The sequence below is a fragment of the Babylonia areolata genome, chromosome 25, assembly GCF_041734735.1.
Source record: "Babylonia areolata isolate BAREFJ2019XMU chromosome 25, ASM4173473v1, whole genome shotgun sequence".
Lineage (NCBI taxonomy): Eukaryota > Metazoa > Mollusca > Gastropoda > Neogastropoda > Buccinidae > Babylonia > Babylonia areolata.
In genome coordinates this window covers 32,537,370-32,564,077 of record NC_134900.1, presented here as the reverse complement: position 1 = coordinate 32,564,077, position 26,708 = coordinate 32,537,370, and the positions used below count along the sequence as shown (strand labels likewise).

General features: G+C 45.1%; 1 protein-coding gene across 3 annotated transcripts in view; it reads left to right on the top strand.

The window, feature by feature from the left end:
• The window catches only part of LOC143299678 (uncharacterized), a 74,538-nt gene that overhangs the window by 31,709 nt on the left and 16,121 nt on the right, over positions 1 to 26,708 (top strand). For all 3 annotated transcript variants that reach the window (XM_076613023.1, XM_076613022.1, XM_076613024.1), the window contains 14 exons: positions 1,066 to 1,152; positions 4,260 to 4,342; positions 5,791 to 5,884; positions 8,259 to 8,312; positions 10,275 to 10,478; positions 11,527 to 11,688; positions 13,648 to 13,776; positions 14,701 to 14,922; positions 15,875 to 15,997; positions 16,983 to 17,081; positions 17,957 to 18,097; positions 19,095 to 19,202; positions 25,704 to 25,751; positions 26,438 to 26,623. In XM_076613023.1, coding sequence (XP_076469138.1) covers positions 1,066 to 1,152; positions 4,260 to 4,342; positions 5,791 to 5,884; positions 8,259 to 8,312; positions 10,275 to 10,478; positions 11,527 to 11,688; positions 13,648 to 13,776; positions 14,701 to 14,922; positions 15,875 to 15,997; positions 16,983 to 17,081; positions 17,957 to 18,097; positions 19,095 to 19,202; positions 25,704 to 25,751; positions 26,438 to 26,623 — 1,740 coding nt within the window. The remainder of the gene's footprint in view (positions 1 to 1,065; positions 1,153 to 4,259; positions 4,343 to 5,790; positions 5,885 to 8,258; positions 8,313 to 10,274; positions 10,479 to 11,526; positions 11,689 to 13,647; positions 13,777 to 14,700; positions 14,923 to 15,874; positions 15,998 to 16,982; positions 17,082 to 17,956; positions 18,098 to 19,094; positions 19,203 to 25,703; positions 25,752 to 26,437; positions 26,624 to 26,708) is intronic.

Sequence of the window (26,708 nt, the reverse complement as noted above, 5' to 3'; positions counted from 1 at the left end):
CTATCTTTTCATGAGACCTGAATGAAACACATTACAACAACAGGAAGGTGAAAGCTTGGGGATTACCCCTGTTTGAACATAACTTGAACAAAAAAGAAATTCGTATTTCTCTTTTTATCACAATAGATTTCTCTGTGTGAAATTCGGGCTGCTCTCCCGAGGGAGAGCGCGTCGCTATACTACAGTGCCAGTTTTTTTTGTTTTTGTTTTGTTTTTGGTATTTTTTTCTGTGTGCAGTTTGATTTGTTTTGCTTATCGCAGTGGATTTTTCTACAGAATTTTGCCAGGAACAACCCTTTTGTTGCCGTGGGTTCTTTTACGTGCGCTAAGTGCATGCTGTACACGGGACCTTGGTTTATCGTCTCATCCGAATGACTAGCGTCCAGACCACCACTCTAGGTCTAGTGGAGGGGGAGAAAATATCGGTGGCTGAGCCATGATTCGAACCAGTGTGCTCAGATTCTCTCGCTTCCTAGGTGGACGCGTTACCTCTGGTCCATCACTTCACGTATCTAATGCCAGAACTATCAGTAAATTGGTCAGAAGTTTAACTCGCTCAGTACGGCCAGTCCTCTCTTCTCCTCTACACAGCCCCTTCGGATGTCCAGTGGGTGTCTGAATGACCCAACCTTTAGCTTCCATCATCAGAATTGTGGTATTCTTTGTCAACATTCACCTCTTCAGTATAAGAGCCTTCTGCTTGCAATATTTTGATGATGGTAACTGGGGTGAAATGCTGTTAACGTCGTCTCTTTCGCCGTTCGTGTGGAGAGAGTTAAGATTGATGTCCCTTTTCTACTTGTTTTACGCTGAGCTGAAAAGTCGAAAAACCAAATTGATGAATCGGGATTCAATTCCACAGAACTGCTTGTGTGTAGGCATGAAGATATATACTATGATCGCCAAGCAGTGCTGGGGCGTAGGGCTGAATGATTTTTTTTTTTTTTTTTTTTTTTGATTTTTTTTAAAAATCGGCTGTGGGCTGCACCTTCTTCGTTCACTTGTATACACGAGTGGGTTATTAACTGAATGAGTTAATAGTGGTGAAACTGTTTTGTGTTGCAGGCCAAAACTGTGACTGAAACGAAGGACAACCAGATCAACGACCTTCAGAAACAGCTGGAGATGGTCCACAAACAGTTTGAGGATGAGGTCAGTGGCTGAAGTTTCTTACGGAAGGTGTGTGGAAACAACTTTTTTATTTTTTGCAGTCCCTTCCTCTTTACAGAATGCAGAGGAAGCTGGAGGGTTTAACCAGTATTTTTATTTGGTTCGTGTCACAATACTTCACAGTTAAAGAGGAACGGGACAAGAAGGAAATGTCCATAGTCCTGTATCACAATACACCACAGTTACAGAGAAACGGGACAAGAAGGAAATGTCCATAGTCCTGTATCACAATACACCACAGTTACAGAGAAACGGGACAAGAAGGAAATGTCCATAGTCCTGTATCACAATACACCACAGTTACAGAGAAACGGGACAAGAAGGAAATGTTGTCCGTAGTCCTGTATCACAACACACCACAGTTACAGAGAAACGGGACAAGAAGGAAATGTTGTCCGTAGTCCTGTATCACAATACACCACAGTTACAGAGAAACGGGACAAGAAGGAAATGTCCATAGTCCTGTATCACAACACACCACAGTTACAGAGAAACAGGACAAGAAGGAAATGTTGTCCATTGTCCTGTATCACAACACACCACAGTTACAGAGAAACGGGACAAGAAGGAAATGTTGTCCGTAGTCCTGTATCACAATACACCACAGTTACAGAGAAACGGGACAAGAAGGAAATGTTGTCCGTGGTCCTGTATCACAACACACCACAGTTACAGAGAAACGGGACAAGAAGGAAATGTTGTCCGTAGTCCTGTATCACAATACACCACAGTTACAGAGAAACGGGACAAGAAGGAAATGTTGTCCGTAGTCCTGTATCACAATACACCACAGTTACAGAGAAACGGGACAAGAAGGAAATGTTGTCCATGGTCCTGTATCACAATACACCACAGTTACAGAGAAATAGGACAAGAAGGAAATGTTGTCCGTAGTCCTGTATCACAATACACCACAGTTACAGAGAAACGGGACAAGAAGGAAATGTCCATAGTCCTGTATCACAATACACCACAGTTACAGACAAACGGGACAAGAAGGAAATGTCCATAGTCCTGTATCACAATACACCACAGTTACAGACAAACGGGACAAGAAGAAAATGTCCATTGTCCTGTATCACAACACACCACAGTTACAAAGAAACGGGACAAGAAGGAAATGTCCGTTGTCCTGTATCACAATACACCACTGTTACAGAGAAACGGGACAAGAAGTGAGAGCGTGTTGCCACACTGACAGTGCCACTCCTTTTTTTTTCCTTTTTTTTTTTCTTCTCTCACTGCCTGCAATTTTATTTGTTTTCCGATCGAAGTGGGTTTTTTCTACAGAATTTTGCCAGGGACAACCCTTTTCTTGGCATGGGTTCTTTTACGTGCGCTAAATGCATTGCTGCACACCGGACCTCAGTTTAGTTTATCATCTCATCCGAATGACTAGCGTCCAGACCACCGCTCAAGGTCTAGTGTGGGGGAGAAAATACTGGCGACTAGTCGCCAGTGTGATTCGAACCAGTGTGCTCAAAATCTCTCGCTTCCTAGGCAGACGCGTTACCTCTGGGCCAACCCTCCACTTGTATATGCATGCAATTTTTTAAAATATTTTATTAATTTTATTATATCATAATTATTATTTATTTATTTATTTATTTAAGTTTATCTATTATTTATTCACCTTTTTTTTTTTTTTTTTTTTCCTCAAGGCCTGACTAAGTGCGTTGGGTTACGCTGCTGGTCAGGCATCTGCTTGGCAGATGTGGTGTAGCGTATATGAATTTGTCCGAACGCAGTGACGCCTCCTTGAGCTACTGAAACTGAAACTGCAATGGACACAAGGCCTGACTAAGCACGTTAGATTGCGCTGCTGGTCAAGCATCTTCCTAACGGATGTGGTGCAGCATATATGGATTTGTCCAAATACAGTGATGCCTCCTTGAGACACAGAAACTGGAATAAAAATAAACAGGATAACAAAAAAAACAAAAACAAACTCTTTGATAAAGTCCTGTCCAGATAGTTGAACATTTGTATTTGTATTTGTATTTCTTTTTATCACATCAGATTTCTCTGTGTGAAATTTGGGCTGCTCTCCCCAGGGAGAGCGCGTCGCTACACTACAGCGCCACCCATTTTTTTGTATTTTTTCCTGCGTGTAGTTTGATTTGTTTTTCCTATCGAAGTGGATTTTTCTACAGAATTTTGCCAGGAACAACCCTTTTGTTGCCATGGGTTCTTCTATGTGCGCTAAGTGCATGTTGCACACGGGACCTCGGTTTATCGTCTCATCCGAATGACTAGCGTCCAGACCACCACTCAAGGTCTAGTGGAGGGGGAGAAAATATCGGCGGCTGAACCGTGATTCGAACCAGCGCACTCAGATTCTCTCGCTTCCGAGGCGGACGCGTTACCTCTAGGCCATCACTCCACTAACTAACTCCATGGACAGTGATGGTCAGTGAGATAGGTGAACATGGACAGTGGTGGTCAGTGAGACAGGTGAACATGGACAGTGGTGGTCAGTGAGACAGGTGAACATGGACAGTGATGGTCAGTGAGACAGGTGAACATGGACAGTGATGGTCAGTGAGACAGGTGAACATGGACAGTGATGGTCAGTGAGACAGGTGAACATGGACAGTGATGGTCAGTGAGATAGGTGAACATGGACAGTGGTGGTCAGTGAGATAGGTGAAGATGGACAGTGATGGTCAGTGAGACAGGTGAAGATGGACAGTGATGGTCAGTGAGATAGGTGAACATGGACAGTGATGGTCAGTGAGATAGGTGAACATGGACAGTGGTCAGTCAGATAGGTGAACATGGACAGTGGTGGTCAGTGAGATAGGTGAACATGGACAGTGATGGTCAGTGAGATAGGTGAACATGGACAGTGATGGTCAGTCAGATAGGTGAACATGGACAGTGATGGTCAGTGAGATAGGTGAACATGGACAGTGGTGGTCAGTGAGACAGGTGAACATGGACAGTGGTGGTCAGTGAGACAGGTGAACATGGACAGTGGTGGTCAGTGAGACAGGTGAACATGGACAGTGATGGTCAGTGAGATGGACAGTGGTGGTCAGTGAGACAGGTGAACATGGACAGTGATGGTCAGTGTTGGTGTCCCACAGTGTCGGTCCAGTGACGAGCTGAGGACACAGGTGAGAGAGAAGGACGCCCAGCTGGACAGTGAGACCAGGAAGAACGCTCAGAGGTCAGTGCACCTGTGTCTGTGTCTGTCTAGTCTGTCTGAACCTCTGGTGGTGTTGTGTAGATCTTTTCTCTCTTTCTCTCACTGTCGTGTGTCCCTTTGGTGTGCGTGGAGGAGTGAAAGAACAACACTACAACAGTTTCCTGTGTCTTTGAACATTAGTGCAATGAAATATCTTTCATTTTTTTGTCTTCATATGTGTGGGGTTTTTTTTGGGGGGGGAGTTGGTTTTTTTATGTGTGGGTTCACGCCTGCATGTTCTTCTCAGCATTGTGTTTGTCCAGACGTACACGTTTTTTCCCCCCTTTGACGGAATGATTAAGTGATATTGTATTGTACTGTACTGTATTGTATGATGCTGGGTGTTTCAGTTTCAGTATCAGTAGCTCAAGGAGGCGTCACTGCGTTCGGACAAATCCATATACGCTACACCACATCTGCCAAGCAGATAGATGCCTGACCCAACGTGCTTTGTCAGGCCTTGAGAAAAAAAAACCAAAAAAAAAAAAAAAGAGTAAATAAATAATAGATAAATACATAAAAAAAAGAACTAATAATAATAATTATTATTTGTATAAGGCGCAAAATCTTGATGAAGTCAACTATAAGCGAACAAAAATAAATAAATAAATATTTATAAAAAAAAAAAAATAAATAAAATTTAAAAATAAAAAATAAAATAAAATGAAATAAAAATAAAATACTGGTGATGTTGATGAATGTAAGACAGTGGTGTGTGTGTGCAGTGAGGGGAGGAGGAGGGAGTTGGAGAACTGCCTGACGTGTATTGTGATGTATTTTGTTGTATTGTATCAGATTGTATTGTATTGTATTGTACTGTAATGAACTTTATTGTACTGTATCAAGTTGTTTATATTGCATTGTACTGTACTGTACTGCACTGTATTGTACTGTATTGTATGAATGTGCATCATGTCCATGAAGTAAACCAGTGTGGTGTGTGCAGTGAGGAGAGGCTGAAGGATGCAGAGAACAGCCTGAAGTGTATTGTATTGTATTTTTACTGTACTGTAATGTATTGTATTGTATTTTTATTGTACTGTATTGTATTGTATCGTATTGTATTTTTACTATACTGTACTATATTGTATTGTATGAGGAGAGCCTGAAGGATGCAGAGAACAGCCTGAAGTGTATTGTATTGTATTGTATTGTATTATCCTGTATTACCCTGTACTGTATTGTATTATCCTGTATTGTATTGTATTGTATCATGGTGTGTGCAGTGAGGAGAGGCTGAAGGATGCAGAGAACAGCCTGAAGTGTATTGTATTGTATTGAGGAGAGGCTGAAGGATACAGAGAACAGCTTGAAGTGTATTGTATTGTATTGTATTGTATCGTGGTGTGTGCAGTGAGGAGAGGCTGAAGGATACAGAGAACAGCCTGAAGTGTATTGTATTGTATTGTATTGTATCGTGGTGTGTGCAGTGAGGAGAGGCTGAAGGATACAGAGAACAGCCTGAAGTCCACGCAGGAAGAGTTGACGCGCCTGGAGACGGAGAGGACACAGCTCATTGCCAAGGTGACCCTCCACGCAGGCCTCCTCCTCTTCCCCCTTTCTCCCCACACCTTCTTTCTCTGTATAGCTTTCCTGATGGTGATGACATGAGTACTTGTATAGCGCCTATGCTCGGTCGGCGACCAAGCTCGAAGCGCTTTTCAAACACAGAGTCATTTTGCACAACAGGCTGCCTGCCTGGGTAGAGCCTACTGGCAGCTGCCATTGGGGCGCTTGTCTTTCGTTTACTGGCATTCAGTCAGGTTTCAGTTACGCACACACATACACACTCAGTCAGACATTAACATTTTTGACTCACTTGTGTAACCAAAGTGAGTCTATGTTTTAACCCGGTGTTCGGTTGTCTGTGTGTGTGTGTGTGTGTGTGTCCATGTGTCTGTGTGTCCGTGGTAAACTTTAACATTGACATTTTCTCTGCAAATACTTTGTCAGTTGACACCAAATTAGGCATAAAAATAGGAAAAATTCAGTTCTTTCCAGTCATCTTGTTTAAAACAATATTGCACCTCTGGGATGAGCACAAAAAAATTAAAAAAAGAAGCCTAATTATATGCAAACTGCATTTACTGTTATATTTATATTTTTTGTATTCTCTAAACTTGGCACTTTGACCTCTTATTCTGACACAACAACAAGAGGAGTCATTATTATCATTTTTTGTTCAAACAGGAACTTCTTTTGCTAAGCATGGAATTTTTTTTATTTTGCAAACGTTTTGGTGCAGATAGTAAAAAAAGGGAAATTACTCTGTAATTAATGCTAGGGGACTTAATTTATCACAAGTGAGTCTTGAAGGCCTTGCCTCTCTTGTTTTTATGTATGACAGTTTTGTTCATCTACCCTGCCACTTTGGCAGCCATAGTCCTGGAGTTTGTGCAAGTGGTGTTGTTTGTTTTGTTTTGTTTTGGGTGGCAGAGGAGTTGCTTGGCTTTTTTTTTTCACAAAAATCTGCAAGATATGTGGATTTTTGTTGTCATTGTTGTTTTGTTAGTAAGGTAGTGTCTTGGCAGATCTATGTGAGACCGTTGACCAAAGGTCAGATGGGATGGGATGAAGGGCAGTAACCCATGCTGCACTCCGATGTCAGTTGTGGCGTGATTCCGAGTTGTGGCGTGATGCACTCCGATGTCAGTTGTGGCGTGATTCCGATGTCAGTTGTGGCGTGCTGCACTCCGATGTCAGTTGTGGCGTGATGCACTCCGATGTCAGTTGTGGCGTGATGCACTCCGATGTCAGTTGTGGCGTGATGCACTCCGATGCACTCCGATGTCAGTTGTGGCGTGATGCACTCCGATGTCAGTTGTGGCGTGATGCACTCCGATGTCAGTTGTGGCGTGATGCACTCCGATGTCAGTTGTGGCGTGCTGCACTCCGATGTCAGTTGTGGCGTGATGCACTTCGATGCACTCCGATGTCAGTTGTGGCGTGATGCACTCCGATGTCAGTTCTGGCGTGATGCACTCCGATGTCAGTTGTGGCGTGATGCACTCCGATGTCAGTTGTGGCATGATGCACTCCGATGCACTCCGATGTCAGTTGTGGCGTGATGCACTCCGATGTCAGTTGTGGCGTGATGCACTCCGATGTCAGTTGTGGCGTGATGCACTCCGATGTCAGTTGTGGCGTGATGCACTCCGATGTCAGTTGTGGCGTGACGCGGTGGACCTTGAGCAGAAACTGCAGGGTTGGGTGGACTGCAGAGAACTTCGCTGCAACAAACCTGACCATATATACAGCATGGCAACTGAAACGCGGAAGAAGAGTAATGTACATTGATTGATTGATATGGATACTTATATAGCGCTTATCCTCGGTCGGAGACCAAGCTCTAAGCGCTTTACAAACACGGGGTCATTTGCACAACAGGCTGCCCTACCTGGGTAGAGCCGACTGACGGCTGCCATTGGGCGCTCTTCATTCGTTCCCTGTGTCGTTCAATCATATTTCAGGCATGCACACATACACACTCAGACAAACATGTAACATTTTTTTGTTTATTTACCCCGCCACATAGGCAGCCATACTCTGTTTTCGGGGGTGTGCATGCTGGGTATGTTCTTGTTTCCATAACCCACTGAACGCTGACATGGATTACAGGATCTTTAAGGTGCGTATTAGATCTTCTGCGTGCGTATACACACGAAGGGGGTTCAGGCACTGGCAGGTTTGCATATATGTTGACCTGGGAGATCGGAAAAATCTCCACCCTTTACCCACCAGGTGTCACCGAGATTCTAACCCCAGACCCTCAGATTGAAAGCCCAACGCTTTAACCGTTCAGCTTTTGCGCCCATATTGATGTGGTGCGTGGTTGTGAATGTTCACTAGGTGGACAATAATGTTGGTTCTCTTTGTGTGTGTGTGTGTGTGTTTTCAGATTGAGGCAGGGGATGGTGTGAGTGCTGCCATGGATCAGTTGCAGCAGGACAATGTGAGTCAGTGCTCTTCTGTCGCTTACCTTACATCACTTGTGCTTGTTCACTCCTGTCTGTGTGTGTGTTTTTGTGTGTGGTGTGTTGTGTTTGTGTGTCGATCAGTGATTTTACGTCTTTTCATTATAATAAAAAATTTTTAAAAAGGTGGGGTGGGGCATAGGGGAAGAAGTTTTTCCCAGGATATCCATTAATTGAGTCAGTACTAGTCACCAGTATGCTGTGAAACAAATCTCATACAATCGAATTGAAGTTCTCTGCATTGGATTATCCTATAGATATATTCGAGTTTAAAAACAGACTTGTCTGGCATGGAATAAACGCCCAGAGACAACTTTCAGGTGAAACAAAGCAAGGGAAGGAACTCCCAGAGATGGATAAACTACCCAGTGAATGCCCATCTCTAACTTTAGGGTGAAATTCTTGCAGAGGGGTAGGGTGCTTAAGAAATAGTTTACACTATCTATATTTTCCATTTACCATAAAAAATATGCCTACCGTTCTGATATGCCCATCTTTATTCCCAAAACCCAACAAAATACCAGAAAATAAATGGGTATTCTGAGGGGGAAAAAAAAATCACGTACAAATGATTTCTTCATTGTAATGGGAGCTTCGATGCTCATGAACACAGCATTCTGTCAGAACCCAAAATCAAGAAAGACTGGGAAATGAATCGGCAAACCACCATAGCAACAAAGAGAAGGCGTGTGAGAACCTCACCGAATGGACTTTAACTCTCTCCATACGAACGTCGAAAGAGACGACGTTAACAGCGTTTCACCTCAATTACCATCATCAAAATATTGCAAGCGGAAGGCTCTTATACTGAAGAGGTGAATGTTGACAAAGAATACCACAATTCTGACGACAGAAGCTAAAGGTTGGGTCATTCATACACCCACTGGACATCCGAGGGGTCTGTGTAGAGGAGAAGAGAGGACTGGCCGTACTGAGTGAGTTAAGCAGTGATGAAAAGGACGCATGCAGAACACTGACTGAGGCAATATCAGTACGAGTGTCAACAGCCGTGCAACAAACTCCCAGCTTCAAGAGGGAGTATTTCCAGACTTGGGAATTTCCTGCTACCAGGTGGGAAAGGAGACATTTTCTGTTTCTGCGCTCTTCATGAGTGCGATTTTTCACTGTTGAGCCACGCTGGTAGTCATTGTTGTCGTCAACATACTCAGTCAAAAAAAACACTACAAAGAAAACGAAAGACTTGAAGAAAAGCAAATGTTGAAAAATATCTGGATTTTTTTGCTTTTGAAAACATCAACTAAGACTCAGAAGAGAAGAAAATTGCATGTTCCTGAACATTTTTTAAACTATCAGGTTATTTTTGCTCTACATTTTTTACATCATCTATTCCAAATAGTAAGATTTTGGGGGAAGCATTTTGGAGTTCCAGATAGAAAGTTTTTGGGGGTAAGCATTTTAGGGGAGTGGGGGGGACGGAGGGGGCAGGATTGGTACTGGAGTGATGGCCTAGAGGTAAGGCGTCCGCCTAGGAAGCGAGAGAATCTGAGCGCACTGGTTCGAGTCACGGCTCACCGCAAGTATTTTCTCCCCCTGCACTAGACCTTGAGTGGTGGTCTGGACACTAGTCATTCAGATGAGATGATAAATGGAGGTCCCTGTGCAGCATGCATTTAGCACACATAAAAGAACCCACAGCAACAAAAGGGTTGTCCCTGGCAAAATTCTGTTTAAAAAAAATCCACTGTGATAGGAAAACAAATTAAAAAAAACCCAAAAAACTGCAGGCAGGAAAAAGCAACCCCCCCAAAAATGGGTGGCACTCTCAGTGTAATGGCACGCTCTCCCTGGGGAGAGCAGCCTGAATTTCACACAGAGAAATTTGTTTTGTCCAAAAAAAGAGTGATAGAATACAACAACACAATAATCATGTACGACGATAAACAACTTCCTCCCCCTTGTCATTCCCGGCACTACACCAGGCCGGCCTGCAGGAGAAGGTGTCGTCGCTGCAGAAGACCCTGCAGACCCAGGCGGGGGAGAGCGGGGCCAAGGTGGAGGCTCTGCACGGCCAGCTCCAGCAGGTCAGGGGAGACCACCAGGCGGCCGAGGACCGCTGCACCAAACTGCAGGCCGCCCTTGACGACAAGGCTGAGAGACTGCAGGCCTCCTTGCAGAAAGTCCAGGTATGGTGGGCGGGGGTTGCGGGGTGGGGGGTGGGGGTGGAGTTCTTTGTTTTTCTTTGTGTGTGCATGTATGTATGTACATGCATGTATGAGAATACAGATGCACACACTGGTGCATATGCACACGCAAAGGCACAAACACATGCTTGTACGGGCACACATGCACACACACACACACACACACACACACACGCACGCGCACACACGCACACACACTCACACTCACACACACACATACACACACACAAAAGCATGCACACATACATACATACCAGTACATGCGCATGCATGCACACACACATACAAAAGTACAAACGCATGCACAGTTACACATGCACACGCATGCACATGCACGTGCGCGCACACACATACACACACACACTGCCTGAAAAAATTAATGACTTCAGCTAACACTGGAAGTTGTATGTATTGCTATGTTTTAAAGTTGATTGGCCTGGGAATATCAAGACGTGTGGAAGCAGACCTCAGTGGGCGAGACAGATTGTGACAGTGAAGAGGCTCAGATACATATATACATAGGGAAATTTTCTGTCTTGGATTTGAACATAATTTGTATTTGTATTTCTTTTTATCACAACAGATTTCTCTGTGTGAAATTCGGGCTGCTCTCCCCAGGGAGAGCGCGTCGCTACATTACAGCGCCACCCATTTTTTTGTATTTTTTCCTGCGTGCAGTTTTTATCTGTTTTTCCTATCAAAGTGGATTTTTCTACAGAATTTTGCCAGCAACAACCCTTTTGTTGCCGCGGGTTCTTTTACGTGCGCTAAGTGCATGCTGCACACGGGAGCTCGGTTTATCGTCTCATCCGAATGACTAGCGTCCAGACCACCACTCAAGGTCTAGTGGAGGGGGAGAAAATATCGGCGGCTGAGCCGTGACTCGAACCAGCTCGCTCAGATTCTCACGCTTCCTAGGCGGACGCGTTACCTCTAGGCCATCACTCTCTAATGGAGAGCAGTTTGTGTGACGAGCACCTACCTGGACACGCGTCTCACCACGTGAAATGTTTTGTCCTGTGTGTCGCAGGCACTGGAGATAGAGATGGAGACCAAGTCGGAGCTGCTGCGAGCCTCAGAGGCGTCCAAGACGAGTCAGCGCACGGACCTGGAGAACCACATCGGCACCGTGCAGACCTCCCTGGACCAGGTCAACACGGAGCTGTCCACCGCCAGACAGCAGCTGGAACAGGTGGGGTTATGCGTTGATGTGTTCATTTATTTATTCTTGCCGCATTTTTGACTCACTGGTGTAAACAAAGTGAGTCTATGTTTTGTTTTAACCCGGTGTTCGGTTGTCTGTGTGTGTGTGTGTCCGTGTGTCTGTGTGTCCGTGGTAAACTTTAACATTGACATTTTCTCTGCAAATACTTTGTCAGTTGACACCAAATTTGGCATAAAAATAGGAAAAATTCAGTTCTTTCCAGTCATCTTGTTTAAAACAATATTGCACCTCTGGGATGGGCACAAAAAAATTAAAAAAAGAAGCCTAATTACATGCAAACTGCATTTACTGTTATGTTTATATTTTTTGTATTCTCTAAACTTGGCACTTTGACCTCTTATTCTGACACAACAACAAGAGGAGTCATTATTATCATTTTTTGTTCAAACAGGAACTTCTTTTGCAAACGTTTTGGTGCAGATAGTAAAAAAGGGAAATTACTCTGTAATTAATACTAGGGGACTTAATTTATCACAAGTGAGTCTTGAAGGCCTTGCCTCTCTTGTTATTCATTTTTTTATGCAAACATGAGGGGGAAAAAACTCTTACAAATAAAATAATGAAATAAAATGTTGAACAAATTACTTAACTGAAAATTGAATTTATGAAATGATTTTTAAATGTACAACGATGAAAAGATTGGACCAGCATGAGCAAAAAAATCAGTGCTCAAATTGCACATCACTGGGAAGCAGGGTGATGTATTGTGATCATTGCTGCTTACAGCCCAGCCGACCACAAAGGCCCGTATCATGGCTGAAGAGGTGAGGTCTCATGCGACTGGGAGCTGAGAACATGGTTCTGTAAAGTGCAAGGAATGCAGACAACTGAGTCAACATTAGTGGGATAGTGGAAGGAGTCCACAGGAGGAAACAGCCTGAGCAATATCACGATCATCACCGTTGATGTTATCATTGTTGCCGTAGCAACGTCATGATCATCACCATAATTGTTGTCATCACACCAACACCTTAGTTACCGCCAAATATGCAAATATTTTGAGGATAAGTACTTCAAATAAGTAGATAAATCATCTGAATATGTCATCAGTAACAAAAGAAAACATTCATTCCACCGAGAATGTAACCGTTTGGAAGTTGTGCCGTTATTTCACACAAAACATCTTGGAATCTTAAGGTTTATACTTTACAATTTAAGTGGCTTTTACTGTTTAAAAAAAAATGTTTGATACATTGTTTCCAATAAGGTGAATGTGGTAACCAACTTTTCTTGAAGGTGTGTGTTTCCCATGTGACCGTTGCGTTAGCTGGAGTGATGGCCGAGAGGTAGCGTGTCCACCTAGGAGGTGGGAGAATCTGAGCGCATTGGTTTGAATCACAGGTCGCCAGTATTTTCTCCTCCCTCCACTAGACCTTGAGTGGTGGTCTGGATGCTAGTCATTCGGATGAGACGATAAACTGAGGTCCGGTGTGCAGCATGGGCTTAGTGCACGTAAAAGAACCCACGGCAAGAAAAGGATTGTCCCTGGCAAAGTTATGCAGAAAAATCCACTTCAATAGGGGGCTTAGTAGGTGGTGTCCTAAGTTCGTTAAATCAGAACAGGCACCACTGAACACCACCGAAGTGACTTAGCAGCTGTGCAGGGTCTCCTCTTGTGTGTGGCCTCCTGGCGACCTAACATCGATGGTTCCCTGCGGACTGCTGATGCTGGGAGCATGACAGACGAACCCGGGTTGTGGCTGTGTTTGGGGGACACGGAATGAGAGGCGTAGGAGCAATGCCACTGAAACGGTGTAGAGGACGGGGCAGCAAAAAAAAAAAAGAATCTTTTTTTAAATGGGTGGCACTCTCAGTGTAGCAACGCGCCTCCCTGGTGAGAGAGCCTCTGGAAGTTCACACAGAGAAATGTGTTGTGACAAGGTCTGTTTGCACCCCCCCCCCCCACCACACACCCCCTCCCTGCAGGCCCAAGGGGAGACGAGCAGCCTGAAGGAGAAGGTGGCGGCACTGGAGACTCAGCGCAAGGAACAGGGAGACAGACTGTCACAGCTCAACACCAAGACCAGGGACCTGGAGAGACAGCTGGCTGATAAGGTGGGGGGGAAGGGGGAGGCGGGGGTTGGGGTGAGGGGTGTATGTGTATGTGGGGGGGGAGAGGGGTGTGGATGTGTGTGTGTGTGTGAGGAGTGGGTGGCTGGATCAGAGAGGGTTGTGGGAGAGGGGTGTGTGTGTGTGTATGTGTGTGTGTGTGAGGAGTGGGTGGGTGGATCAGAGAGGGTTGTGGGAGAGGGGTGTGTGTGTGTGTATGTGTGTGTGTGTGAGGAGTGGGTGGGTGGATCAGAGAGGGTTGTGGGAGAGGGGTGTGTGTGTGTGTGTGTGTGTGTGTGTGAGCAGTGGGTGGGTGGATCAGAGAGGGTTGTGGGAGAGGGGTGTGTGTGTGTGTGTGTGTGTGTGTGAGGAGTGGGTGGGTGGATCAGAGAGGGTTGTGGGAGAGGGGGGTGTGTGTGAGGAGTGGGTGGCTGGATCAGAGAGGGTTGTGGGAGGGGGGGTGTATTTGTGTGTGGGAGAGGAGTGTGGTTAGGGTGAATTTTGGGGGGGGGGTTTGTGTGTGGGAGAGGGGTGTGTGTAGGGGGGTGTATGTGTTGGTGGGTGTGTGGGGGGGAGGATGGGTGGGGGAAGAGGGGTTTGAGGGGGGTCGTGTGTGTGTGGGGGGGAGGGGTGAGAGAGGGTTGTGTGGGTGTGTTTGGGAGGGTGAAGAGGTGTGGGAGGTGAGTATATGTGTGAGTGTCTCCACACCAAGCACTGACCAGAAGAGGCAGCTTGCTGATAAGGTGGGTCACCCACACAGCGTCGTATTGATTTGTATGTGGGTGGGGGGCTGAAGAGGGGAGGAGTTGTTGGGTGGGGGGATGTGTGGATGTGCATGGATGTTCATGTGTGCACATGCATTTGTGTGGCACTCACACTCACACACACTTTGCTTCAAACCACCAACACCACCACCACGTCTCTGGACAGGCGTCGGCGCTGACCTCCCTGCAGCAGGAGCAGGCGGAGAACAAGAGCACGTTGTCCAGCATGCGGGGCTCGCTGGAGGAGACGAGGGCCCAGCTGACGGCCAGCCAACAGGCGTTGGAGGCGGAGCGGAAGGGGCGGAGCACTGAGGTGCAGGACCTTCAGGCCAAGGTGGACCGACTGGGCGCCGAGAAGGCCGAGGTGCAGAAGGAGCTGGAGGCCAAGGTACACACATTGCTGTGCTGTTGTGTTCCTCACTTTAAACTCTTTCTCCGCTAAGTTTCTGTGTGAAAAACACTACTCCGCAGCGCCAGTTTGCTTCAAGATTCAGAACCATCCTCTGTTCGAAACTGCCTTTGATTGTTATGTATGTGTGTGCGTGATGTATACATGTAAAGTTTGCTGTGTATATTGTGCACGATGTATTTTTACTGTATAATTTGCATTGTTATAGTTTGTTATGTTCCTCACTTAGTTAGACTTGCATGTTTTGATGATTGATGTAACGTATTATAGCATATTCTTATTGGAACTATTGCACTGTTGAACTATTGGAGCTGTTGTATTGGAACTGTTCCACTGTGACACAGGTACACAAATAAAAATGCGTGTTCTCAAAGCCTGACAAGCCTGTTGGGTTATGCTGCTGTCAGGCATCTGCCTGGCAGTTGTGGTGTAGCGTATACAGATTTGTCTGAAGCAGTGACACCTTAAGAAACTGAAATGGAACTTTTGTACTGTCGAGTGCTCGGGGCAAACTTTATTTGATTGAGCGTAATTCATATAAACTCTAATTTAATTACACATACTTAACCGTGACCCACTAGTGCAGACTCCGGCAGGGGTCTGATTCCTGTCCTGTGCAAACTACTACCCACCTATGTGGAGAAAACGAAAGTAGCTACGGCCGATAACCTCCCAAAGTAGGTTACCTCCCCTTTGTATCCCTGACTAGCGCCCTCTATTTCCGGCAGCCGTCTTGACTCCTGCTCCTGTGCTCTGCATACGGCTAAGTCTTTTTGTATTTTCTGTCAGTCTATTGATTCTTTGGCGCTCTCTAACGCAGATGTCAGCCATTGTGAAATTTGGTGCTATGTAAGTAAACTCATTATTCTGATACAGGTGTCGGCCCTTGTTTGATCAGGCGCTTTATAGATAAACTATATTTGTGATGCAGGTGTCTGCGGTGAAGGAGCAGAAGAAGGCGGACAAGAAGAAGAACCAGGAGCTGGACAGGAGTCAGAAGGAGAAGGCATCGCTGCAGGAGCAGCTCCTGCAGGTCAAGGACTCTCTGGACAAGGTCAGGCTTCACTCTGTGTCTGGCTTCTTCCTCTTTTTGAAAATAGTTTTGTCCACATTTGTGCCTTGCATGGTGTGTGGGGGGGTGGGGTTGTGCTTGTGTGTGTGTGAGTATGTGTCCATTCCTTTGTTATTTCACAGGGTGTGTGTGTGTGTGTGTGTGAGAGAGAGTATGTGTCCATTCCCTTGTTATTTCACAGTGCGCGCATGCACGCGCGCGCGTGTGTGTGTGTGAGAGAGAGAGAGTATGTGTCCATTCCTTTGTTATTTCACAGGGTGTGTGTGTGTGTGTGTGTGTGTGTGTGTGTGTGAGCATTCTTTTATTATTTCACAGTGCGTAACTCACGAAATGCCTGTGTGAAAGTGCTGGAGGATGTTAGCCCGTGCTTTCTCGCAATCCCACGATTTCTCTTACTTTGAGAGAAAACATGCGGGGTACCCCGCTGTAATTGAGAGACAGCATGGGAGGGGAACAACCATGCTTTCTTGCAATCCCACGCTTTCTCATGAAGTGAGAGAAAGCGTGGGGATGCCCACCACACTTTCTGTCAGAGTGAGAGAAATTGTGGGATTGTAAGAAAGCATGGGCTTACAGAGTACAAAGGGTTTAGTGTTCAGCTGATTAGGTGCAGCGAAACAAGATCTTAGAAGCGCCAAGGCTGTTTAGCATTAAGAATTTTCCTAAGTTTGTAGAATTGATGCAAGACTTATGAAAAGTCTTAATGTCAAGCAGATATATCGCTGGTTATTTTTGTTTGGTTGGTGGTGTTTTTTTTGGGTTTTTTCAATCTTTTAAGCATGTGGGGTAATCTAAGTGAAAAATTGTTAAGAATTTTTAAAAGTTCGTTGTTAGGGTTTTGTTTATAAGGACTGTGGCTGTGCTGCACAGTGTGAGTTGGTGTCACGGCTGTAGCTGTGTGTGTGTGTGTTCAGGCCCAGCAGTCTGTGTCACGGCTGTAGCTCTGTGTGTGTGTGTGTGTCTTCAGGCCCAGCAGTCACACGCAGCAGAGAAGGCGGAGCTGCAGAAAGTGCTGGAGGATGAGAAGACGGCTGCCCACACCGCCAAACAGGACCTGGAGCAGAAGGTAAAAAGCACAAGCTTTCTCGCTGCACTTACTTACTTCATGCTGGACGCGCCCCGGCCCCTGTCAGAAGACTGGGGTAGCTGGCTGGACCTGGGAGGTGGGGATGGTACAGGAGTGTCTGTAGAAGAGGGGCCAGCAGAAGGAGAAGGTGTGGCACCTGGAAGAAGGGTGGTGTATGATTTGTGCAGCATCTCGGGGATGAGATACCCCCGAAAACGCAGTATGGCTGCCTACATGGCGGGGCAAAAACGGTCATACACGTAAAATCCCACTCGTGTACATACGAGTGAACGTGGGAGTTGAAGCCCACGAACGCAGAAGAAGAAGGGGATGAGATGCTGGTTGTCTACAGAGCTGACTAGCTGAGGTACCAGCTGGGTAAAAGCAGAGTCCGGCGGTGGGGCAGAAGAAACCACCACAGCCGAGGTAGGAGGGACCGTGCGTGCACCTGCGCTGTCAGTGAGGGGGCAGTGCCGGTGCAAGGGAGGTAACCGCTGCCATCACCAGCGGGGGTGGCAAAGGCAGAGTTCTCTCTCCTGATTAAGAGCCCGGTGGTGAGGAGGAGGGTGCACACACATGGGCATGCGTGTCCCCTATTGGTCCACCTTCCTACTTAGAGGGAGGACATGCATACATGAATTGGTTGGCAGAGGATCTGAGATGATAGAGGCATGCCGCGTGATGGGTACATGAACCATCGTCATGTCCACCCTTACAGATGGAGATTCGGGATAAGAAGGTATTGGAGTGGTCCACCTTCCTACTTAGAGAGAGGACATACATACATGCGGAGTGGAGGACATAGCTCCCGTTTGATTCCGCCTGAGAGGACACACCTTCAGACGATTCGACATGTTCTTTGTCGTTGTTTTCAGCTGAAAGACATGGCGACGGAGCAGGAGCGAGTGCAGCAGGAGAAGGAGAAGGCGGCGGTGAGCGTGACGGAGCTGCAGACCTCCCTGCAGTGCAAGGAACAGGAACTGCAGCAGCTGAAGACCGCTGCCGAAACTGAAAAGGTAGGTGACGCCTGTGTGAGAGTTGTCTCTCTTTGCCTCCACGCTGAACACATGTCTGGTGTGCTGACGGAAATTAACTTTGTACTACATACATTTGGGGTTTAGAAGCTGACTTAGAAACGGTGCACAGAAGCTGACTTAGAAATGTTCACACTTGAAGTCTTTTTTCACACATGCGTGTGCCCACATGCGTGCGCGCGCACACACACACAGAGTGAAAGAAACTGATGTCTGTAACAAGTGAGGAAGACCACCTTCATTTCCTAGTGCGACCCTTAGTCCTGGTTTCTCTGTGTGAAATTCAGGCTTCTGTCCCCAGGGCGAGCACACCGCTACAGTGCAACACCACGCTTTTTTTTTTTATATCTTTTTTCCTTCCTGCCTGCAAGTGTATTTGTCTCCCTGTCAAATGGATTTTTCTACAGTATTTTGCCAGGGACAACCTTTTTGTTGTCTTGGCTTCTTTTACTTGTGCTGATGATGATGATGGAGTCTCCCGTCGGACTAACGGATGAGTAGGCAGGCAGGCTTATCTGTCGGTGTGTGTCCTCATATGGGAGAAGAGGCTGATTCTGGATGCGCAGCACTTCCCACAGGTGTTGCAAGGGAAAACGTCTCCAGAAGTTGAGCCCTGCTTCCTTCGCTCACGCTTCTCCTTAATGGCCAGCGTTCTCTTGTTTTCAAACGTCTTTATGCCGCTAGAGCACAGCATCCTCCAGCGAGAGCGGTCAAGGGCATCAGTTTCCCAGTGCTAAGTGCATGTTATATACACACAGAAAGGACCTCAGTTTATGATCTCATCCAAAAGACAAGTGTATGAACCACCTCTCAAGGTCTAGTGGAGGGGGGAGAAAATACTGCTCTGTGGGATTCAAATCCCACATGCTCGGATTCTCCACTGGGCCAGCTTTTTGGAAAGCAGCATGGTATGATTTGGTGTGACTGAGCACTTTGGAAAGCAGCATGGTATAATTTGGTGTGACTGTGCCCCACACAGGGCCAGCTGTCGTCAGACCTGCGCCACATGGAGGAGACACACAGTCGCCGCATCGCTGAGCTGCAGGAGAAGAACACCAACCTGGAGAACGAGATGTCCACGCTGCGGGTGAGGGGGTCACCTGTGTCCGTCCGCTTGTCTGTCTGCCCATCTGTCTGTCTGTCTGTCTTGCTGTGTGTCTGTGTCTCTCAGCGTTCCCCCCACCCCCACCCCCACCCCCCCACCTCTCCCTTTCTCTTCATACGCTGTCGTCAAAGTTTGGAGGTGATATACTATGGGAGGTCACTAACTGCACTTATTTAGATTTTTTTTTTTTTTGTTGCCTAAGCGGAGTAGTATTTTGCCCAGGACAGGAATTTGACCCATGCTGGAGTCGGCACCAGTGGGTCTCGGTTAAGAAGTTCAATGAAACCTAATTCTGGGTGCGAGAGAGGGGAGGTGAGGTGGGGGAAGGGGGGGGGGGGGGGGAGGGGATTTCCTTTTGCTTCATCTGACTTCCGAAAAGATAGTCCTCTTTATGTCTGTGATTTATTTTGGTTTTTGTTGGGTTTTTTTTTATTATTTGGGGTTGTTTTTTTTGTTGTTGTTGTTTTCCCAGTGTCTGCCCATCCCTCTTCCCATTCCCCGTCCTCTAGTTCTGTGTTATTGAGAAGGAGAACTTCAGTCTGCATGTCTCACCCCATGTGCTGGTGATTGGACACAGTGTCTACACGGTTGTCTCTCTCACTCTCCTATTTGTGCCAGAATTATTTAACTCTCTCCATACGAACGGCGAAAGAGACGACGTTAACAGCGTTTCACCTCAATTACCACCATCAAAATATTGCAAGCGGAAGGCTCTTATACTGAAGAGGTGAATGTTGACAAAGAATACCACAATTCTGACGACGGAAGCTAAAGGTCGAGTCATTCAGACACCCACTGGACATCCGAGGGGTCTATGTAGAGGAGAAGAGAGGACTGGCCGTACTGAGTGAGTTAACAAGCAGCGTGCGGTTAACAGAAGGTGTGTTGTGTTTTGGTGTGTGTGTGAGTGTGTTGATGGTGGGCATGTGACGGCTTTGCAGGTGTCGCGGCACTATGAGTACCTGAGGGTGAGGAAGGGAGTGCACCGTTACTGCAGGGGGTTGAAACTCACTTCTTGCGTTCAGTTGCAAGGGTTGTGACACTTGTGTTGTTTTACTTTCAGCTCGTGCAAGTACTGTTATCGAATGATTGTTTTTTGCTAGGATAGCTAGCTGCAGTTGTTGTATCATTGTTTTTGTATCATAAGATAGTTTTTGTGTCATTGTTTTTGCTAAGATAGTGACAATTTTTGTATCATAAGATAGTTGCAGTTTTTGTATCATAAAGATGGTTACAGTTTTTGTATCATAAGATAGTTACAGTGTTCGTATCATAAGATAGTCACAGTTGTTTCATGAGAAGATTGCTTTATGATTTTCTTTTTTTTTTTTCTTTTTTTTTTTTTAGAAACCAGATTCTTACATGAGTCAATATGACCAAGCGTTGATTAGCACTTCTAACTTCAGAGAAGTTGTTGCTGTTGGTGATGACTTTGGCATTGAAGATATATGTGAAGGTCTTTTTTTTATCGCAAGCACGTTGATGACTGACAAGTCCGACTGGAGATCAAGTACCGGTAGTAGTTTGTATAGTAAGCTTTCGCTGCTTGGTAGTCAGTCAACACATCAACACTGTGTTAGTTGCAGTAATGGATATTTCAGAAAAAAACAAAATCCTGAAAAGGAAAATCAGATTTTTAACAGCAAGTCTTTTGGACAAAGATCATAAATGATGCATTACTCACTCACAAAAGTGGCATAAATGTCACAAGTTGTGTAATATTTCATTCCATCAAAGCAGTAGCTTTTGTTCAGTGTCTTTGACCACATTCTAATCACTACTCTCTCGTGGATGTCATAGGAAGTTGTGTCAGGAAGGTGGGAGGATAATGCTCCACAAGGGAAACAATTCACCAGAAATGCTGCTATTTCCCATATATCCTCTGCCTCTGATTGATTCAAACTCCACCTCCTCACACGCTGCTTTAGTTGCACTTTATTCCTCCAGCATTTTATGGCTTCTTTATCGTAGGCTTTGCTGAATGGTGATGATGTTTAATGCTGAACATTCAAGTAACTTTTTTTCTTCTTCTTTTTTTTTTTTTTTTTTTTTAATGTTTTTTTTTAAAGATAGATCTGAAAGAATTAAGAAGTGATTTTGATTGGAAAAAAAGGTATAAAATGCAACTCCAAAGAGTGCACAGTTTCCTTTTTATCCTTAGGGGGGTCCAGTTCTTGTGTGCACTATAAAAATGATAAAAAAAATTTTGATTAAATTGCCCTGAAAAGAGAGAGAGAGAGAGAAAGAAAATAAATTGGTGCTTTAGCACTTTCAGCCCAAACGTTCCACTTTATCTTTGTACAGTTGACCCATCATACCATCAGTACAGCAGTTTAGGAAGTTGTTGTTATCCGGCAGTGCTGATCTGAGCCAGGAAGCGAAAGATGCAGACAGCAAAGTTAGTTGATGAGGGAAGAAAGCTGCAGTGGAAGTCAGTTTCAACCCCTTTGTGTGTGTGTCTTTTCACCGCCTAGAGTGCAGTGACGCAACACGAGTTTCTGTATCCATCAGTCTCCCGCCCTCCCCAACGCCCTCACCCCATCCCATCCTTTTGATTTGTGTGTGTGCGTGTGCTGCCCCCAGCTTTGCGTCATTTCAGTGACATATTTTTCCTGCTCCGCTCATTCTTCTTCTTCTTCTTCTTTTTTCGTGGGCTGCAGCTCCCACATTCACTCGTATATACACGAGTGGGCTTTTACGTGTATGACCGTTTTTACCCTGCCGTGTAGGGAGCCATACTCCGCTTTCGGGGGTGTGCATGCTGGGTATGTACTTGTTTCCATAACCCACCGAACACTGACATGGATTACAGGATCTTTAACGTGCGTATTTGATCTTTTGCTTGCGTACACACACGAAGGGGGTTCAGGCACTAGCAGGTCTGCACATGTGTTGACCTGGGAGATCGTAAAAATCTCCACCCTTTACCCACCAGGCGCCTTTACTGAGATTCGTACCCGGGACCCTTAGATTGAAAGTCCAACGCTTTAACCATTCGGCTATTGCACCCGTCGCTCCCCTCATTCCAAGTCCCACATTCACAGCCATACCCAGGTTGGTCTGTTGCAGTCCTCTCCTGGGTTTGGGTTTGTTTTTTTTTGGTTGTTTTTTTTGTATACCTGTTATTGTGTATATTTTGTGTATTATGTATGAAAGAGGGCGCTAGTCAGGGATACACAGCGGAGGTAACCTACTTCCGGGAGGTTATCGGCCGTAGCTACTTTCGTTTTCTCCGCATAGGCGGGTAGTAGTTTGCACAGGACAGGAATGTCAGACCCCTGCCGAAGTCTGCGCCAGTTGGTCACAGTAAGTATGTTACTTAAACGTAATTTTAGGAAGAAAATTTCCTGTTCATGTTATGGTTAAGTTGGGGTTTTTGTGGGTGTTTTTTTTTCTAATCTTCAGGTGAAAAATTGACAGAAAATGTCAGTGGGCGAGGCATGTGTTCTTGGTTCATGCTGTGTGGCAGCCACATTACTGTCTGATGTGCGTTGATAGCTGCTGATCTTTCTTCTTCTTCTGCGTTCACTCGTATGCACACGAGTTGGCTTTTACGTGTATGACCGTTTTTACCCCGCCATGTAGGCAGCCATACTCCGTTTTCGGGGGTGTGCATGCTGGGTATGTTCTTGTTTCCATAACTCACCGAATGCTGACATGGATTACAGGATCTTTAACGTGCGTATTTGATCTTCGGGCTTGCATATACACACGAAGGGGGTTCAGGCACCAGAAAATATGTTGACCTGGGAGATCGTAAAAATCTCCACCCTTTACCCACCGGCGCCGTCACCGTGATTCGAACCCGGGACCCTCAGATTGACAGTCCAACGCTTTAACCACTCGGCTATTGCGCCCGTCTGATTTTTCTTCTTTTTGCGTTTTGCAATTCAAGCTAAAGTGGAAGGAAGATGTGGAACAGGAACTGTCGCAGAATATTGCATTTCTGAATTTTACTGGGCAGGACAGCGGTGCCAGAAACACAGGCCTTTCATCGTTCTTCTCTTTGTATTTCAGATGAAGAAGTAGCGGTGAAGGCTAGCAGTCTTGGTGTGTGACCCAGCTCTCTGGGCGATTTTTTTTTTTTTTTTTTTTTTTTTTTTGGTAATCTGTTTTCAATCTTTATGAAAATGAACACTGTACGTCCTGTATGTATTGATGTCTTACCTTTCGTGTTTGTCACGCCACACCCCCCACCCCCCCACCCCCCTGCACCCCCATCTCCAGTCCCTGTCACCCCCCCCCCCACCCCCCACCCCCTTACCTTCTCTCATTCTTCTGCGCCAGTCATTGATACAGTCCCGTACATTGCTGAGCACGCACACAGGGTTGGTGAACAGTATCATTATGATTGTCACGATTCAGACTGATGTGGTCACCCCCGAAAACGGAGTATGGCTGCCTATATGGCGGGGTAAAAACGGTCATACACGTAAAAGCCCATTTAATTACACATACTTAACCGTGACCCAACTAGTGCAGACTCCGGCAGGGGTCTGACATTCCTGTCCTGTGCAAACTACTATCCGCCTATGTGGAGAAAACGAAAGCAACTACGGCCGATAACCTCCCGGAAGTAGGTAACCTCCCCTTTGTCCCGGTGGCTAGCGCCCTCTTTTTTTCCGGCAGCCATTATGACTCCTGTTCCTGTGCTCTTCATACAGCTAAGTTTTTTCATATTTTCTGTTCTGTCTGTCGATTCTCTGGCGTTCTTGTTTTTTGCCAAATTATGTCTCCATCCAGGTCACACAATTATGTAGCTCAATTGGGTGAGCCCACTTGTGTACATACAAGTGAACGTGGGAGTTGCAGCCCACGAACGAAGAAGAAGAAGAAGACTGATTTGATTAACAACAAACCAGAATTCCAATTTTTTATGCTGTGGTTGAAAGAGTTTGATGAAAGAAGTGTTCTGGGCTATTGTTTCTGCATGTAATGATATTGATGATGATTGTGATGATAATAATGATAATAGTAATAATAACAATAATAATGAGTTTTGTTATTACAGTAATAGTAGTAACATTTATGATAATAACAGTGATAATGGTAATAAGTAAATAGTGATGCTAATGATGATGATGATAATATTGATTGTAATAACAGTACTCGTATGTTGTAAACTCCATATATAGAGGGCTTTTAGTGCCTCGTGTGAAACAGTACATATACAGTAGGGCAGAATGGCACACAACAGCACATGAGGACATGGAACAAGATTTTTTAAAATCTTTATTTTCAGCAAGACAAAACTGCAAATGGCAGATATAAACCACCACACCAAAAAAACACAAAACACGCTGTACACACACACACACACACACACACACACACATGTATACCACATTTGGACACGTATGCACACACACACACACATATATACACACATGTATGACACACACACACACACACACACACACACACAGATGTTTATAGAACTGTGGGATGTTAGAACCCAAACTCAAATGAAGACATCAAATTTAGTAACTATGCACAAAACAAATATCTTATATTATCAAAGAAACCACAACACTGACTGCAACAAAATCTTGTCTGAGAGAGCATTTGCATGCATCTCAGTCTTGTCTTTTTGTCTGTCTCGTTTATCTGCATGGGAGCATCTGTTTATCAGTCTGTCTGTCTGTCTGTCTGCTGTCTCTCTGCACAAGTGATGATGTGCCGCTATTAACAAGAACTTGTCAAAAGCTGTGTTGACTACTGTCCATCCAACGCGATACGTAGCCTAGAAATGTGTGTGTGGAGGATGGGGGTAGAGGGGGTGCAGGGTAATGTGTGCGTGTGTGAGTGTGTGTGTATGTGTGTGTGTGTGTGTTGGAGCTTATGTACATTTATGTGTATTTAACTGTGCTTTCATATCTGTGAAACTGTATGTTTGGTGCATATCTGTTATGCATATGTATGTGTATGTGTGAGTGTGTGTCTGCATTTTTTACATTTATTTGCTTATTTATCACCATTGTTGTCTTTTTTATTTATTTATTTTATCATCTTTTTTTTTTCTTTTTTCTTTTTTTTTTGGTACGCTTATAGTTGACTTCATCAAGTTTTTGCGCCTTTTACATATTATTATTAGTAGTAGTTCTTTTTTATGTATTTATCTATTATTTATTTACTTTTTTTTTTCCTCAAGGCCTGACTAAGTGCGTTGTGTTACGCTGCTGGTAAGGCATCTGCTTGGCAGATGTGGCGTAGCGTATATGGATTTGTCCGAACGCAGTGACGCTTCCTTGAGCGACTGAAACTGAAACTGAAACCATCCAACGCATGCAGATGGTGGTTGTTTACAGTATAGGTTTTCTTCACAGTACTTTGGTTGTTTGCAGTGTGTGTGTGTGCGCATGTGTGTGTTTGTGTTTGTGTGTGTGTTTACAATGTGGATGTACGGGATGTTAGGCAGATGAGCTGCGTTCTGTGTTTTTCACGTTCACCTACAGCTGTTGTGCCTGTTGATTGTTGTTACAGACCAGTTTGGCTGAATCTCAAGACAAGCAGAAGGACCTGAGCAACAAGGTTTGTAGCCTGTGTTTTACTCCTTTTTTTTTTTTTTTTTTTTTTTTTTTGCTTCTTTGTGTTTGTAATTTTCTCTACAAATAATAATAATGATGATTATATTTATATAGCGCAGAATCTTGTGCAGAGACAAATCAAAGTGCTTTCGCACCTGTCATTTGAACGCATGCATAACTCTAAAACTTAAAAAAAAAAAAACTGACTGAAGACAAGGAAGAGGCAGGTAAGGGAGGGTATTTTGGGAAGAGGTGGGTTTTAAGGCCAAGACTTGAAAGAGCTGAGTGTGGAGACCTGACGAAGTGAAAGAGGAAGTTCACTGGTTTAAATAATCTTTAATTATTCAACAATACACATGATTACAATGCAATGAATGACAAAAGAGCATCAACAAGCTTAAAGCTTATACTGTGCTCACAACGTTGCACTTCAATTTTATCATGACGGCTGATGAACCATATTATCAGTTGTATCAAATAACATTCATAAACAGTAAGTAATGAAATAAAACAAATAAACAAACAGTACATAATATAGTGAAATTCATTCCAATTACAAGGTCCAGAGATGGAGAAAGAACGGCGGCAACACACTTTTTTTTTTCTTTTTTTTTTTTTGCATACACACAAAACAAACCAAACCAAACAAAACAAAAGAAAAAGAAAATGTTGATCTCCGTGTGACGCCAGCTGAGCGAAGCGGAGGCAGGGAGGCAGCAGGCGGAGAAGGACCTGGCGGACGCTCGCAGTCAGCTGGAGCAGCTCCAGGCCTGCCTCAACTCGGAGTCGGAGCAGCGGGGCGGCCTGGAGAAACGGCTGCAGGCCTCCCTGCAGGAGAAGGACACGGCCATCGGTGATAAGGACGCTGAGATACAGGTGGGTGGGGAGGGGTGTGTGTGTGTGTGTGTGTGTGTTTGTGTGTGTGTGTGTGTGTGTGGTTATGTGTGTGTGTGTGGTTGTG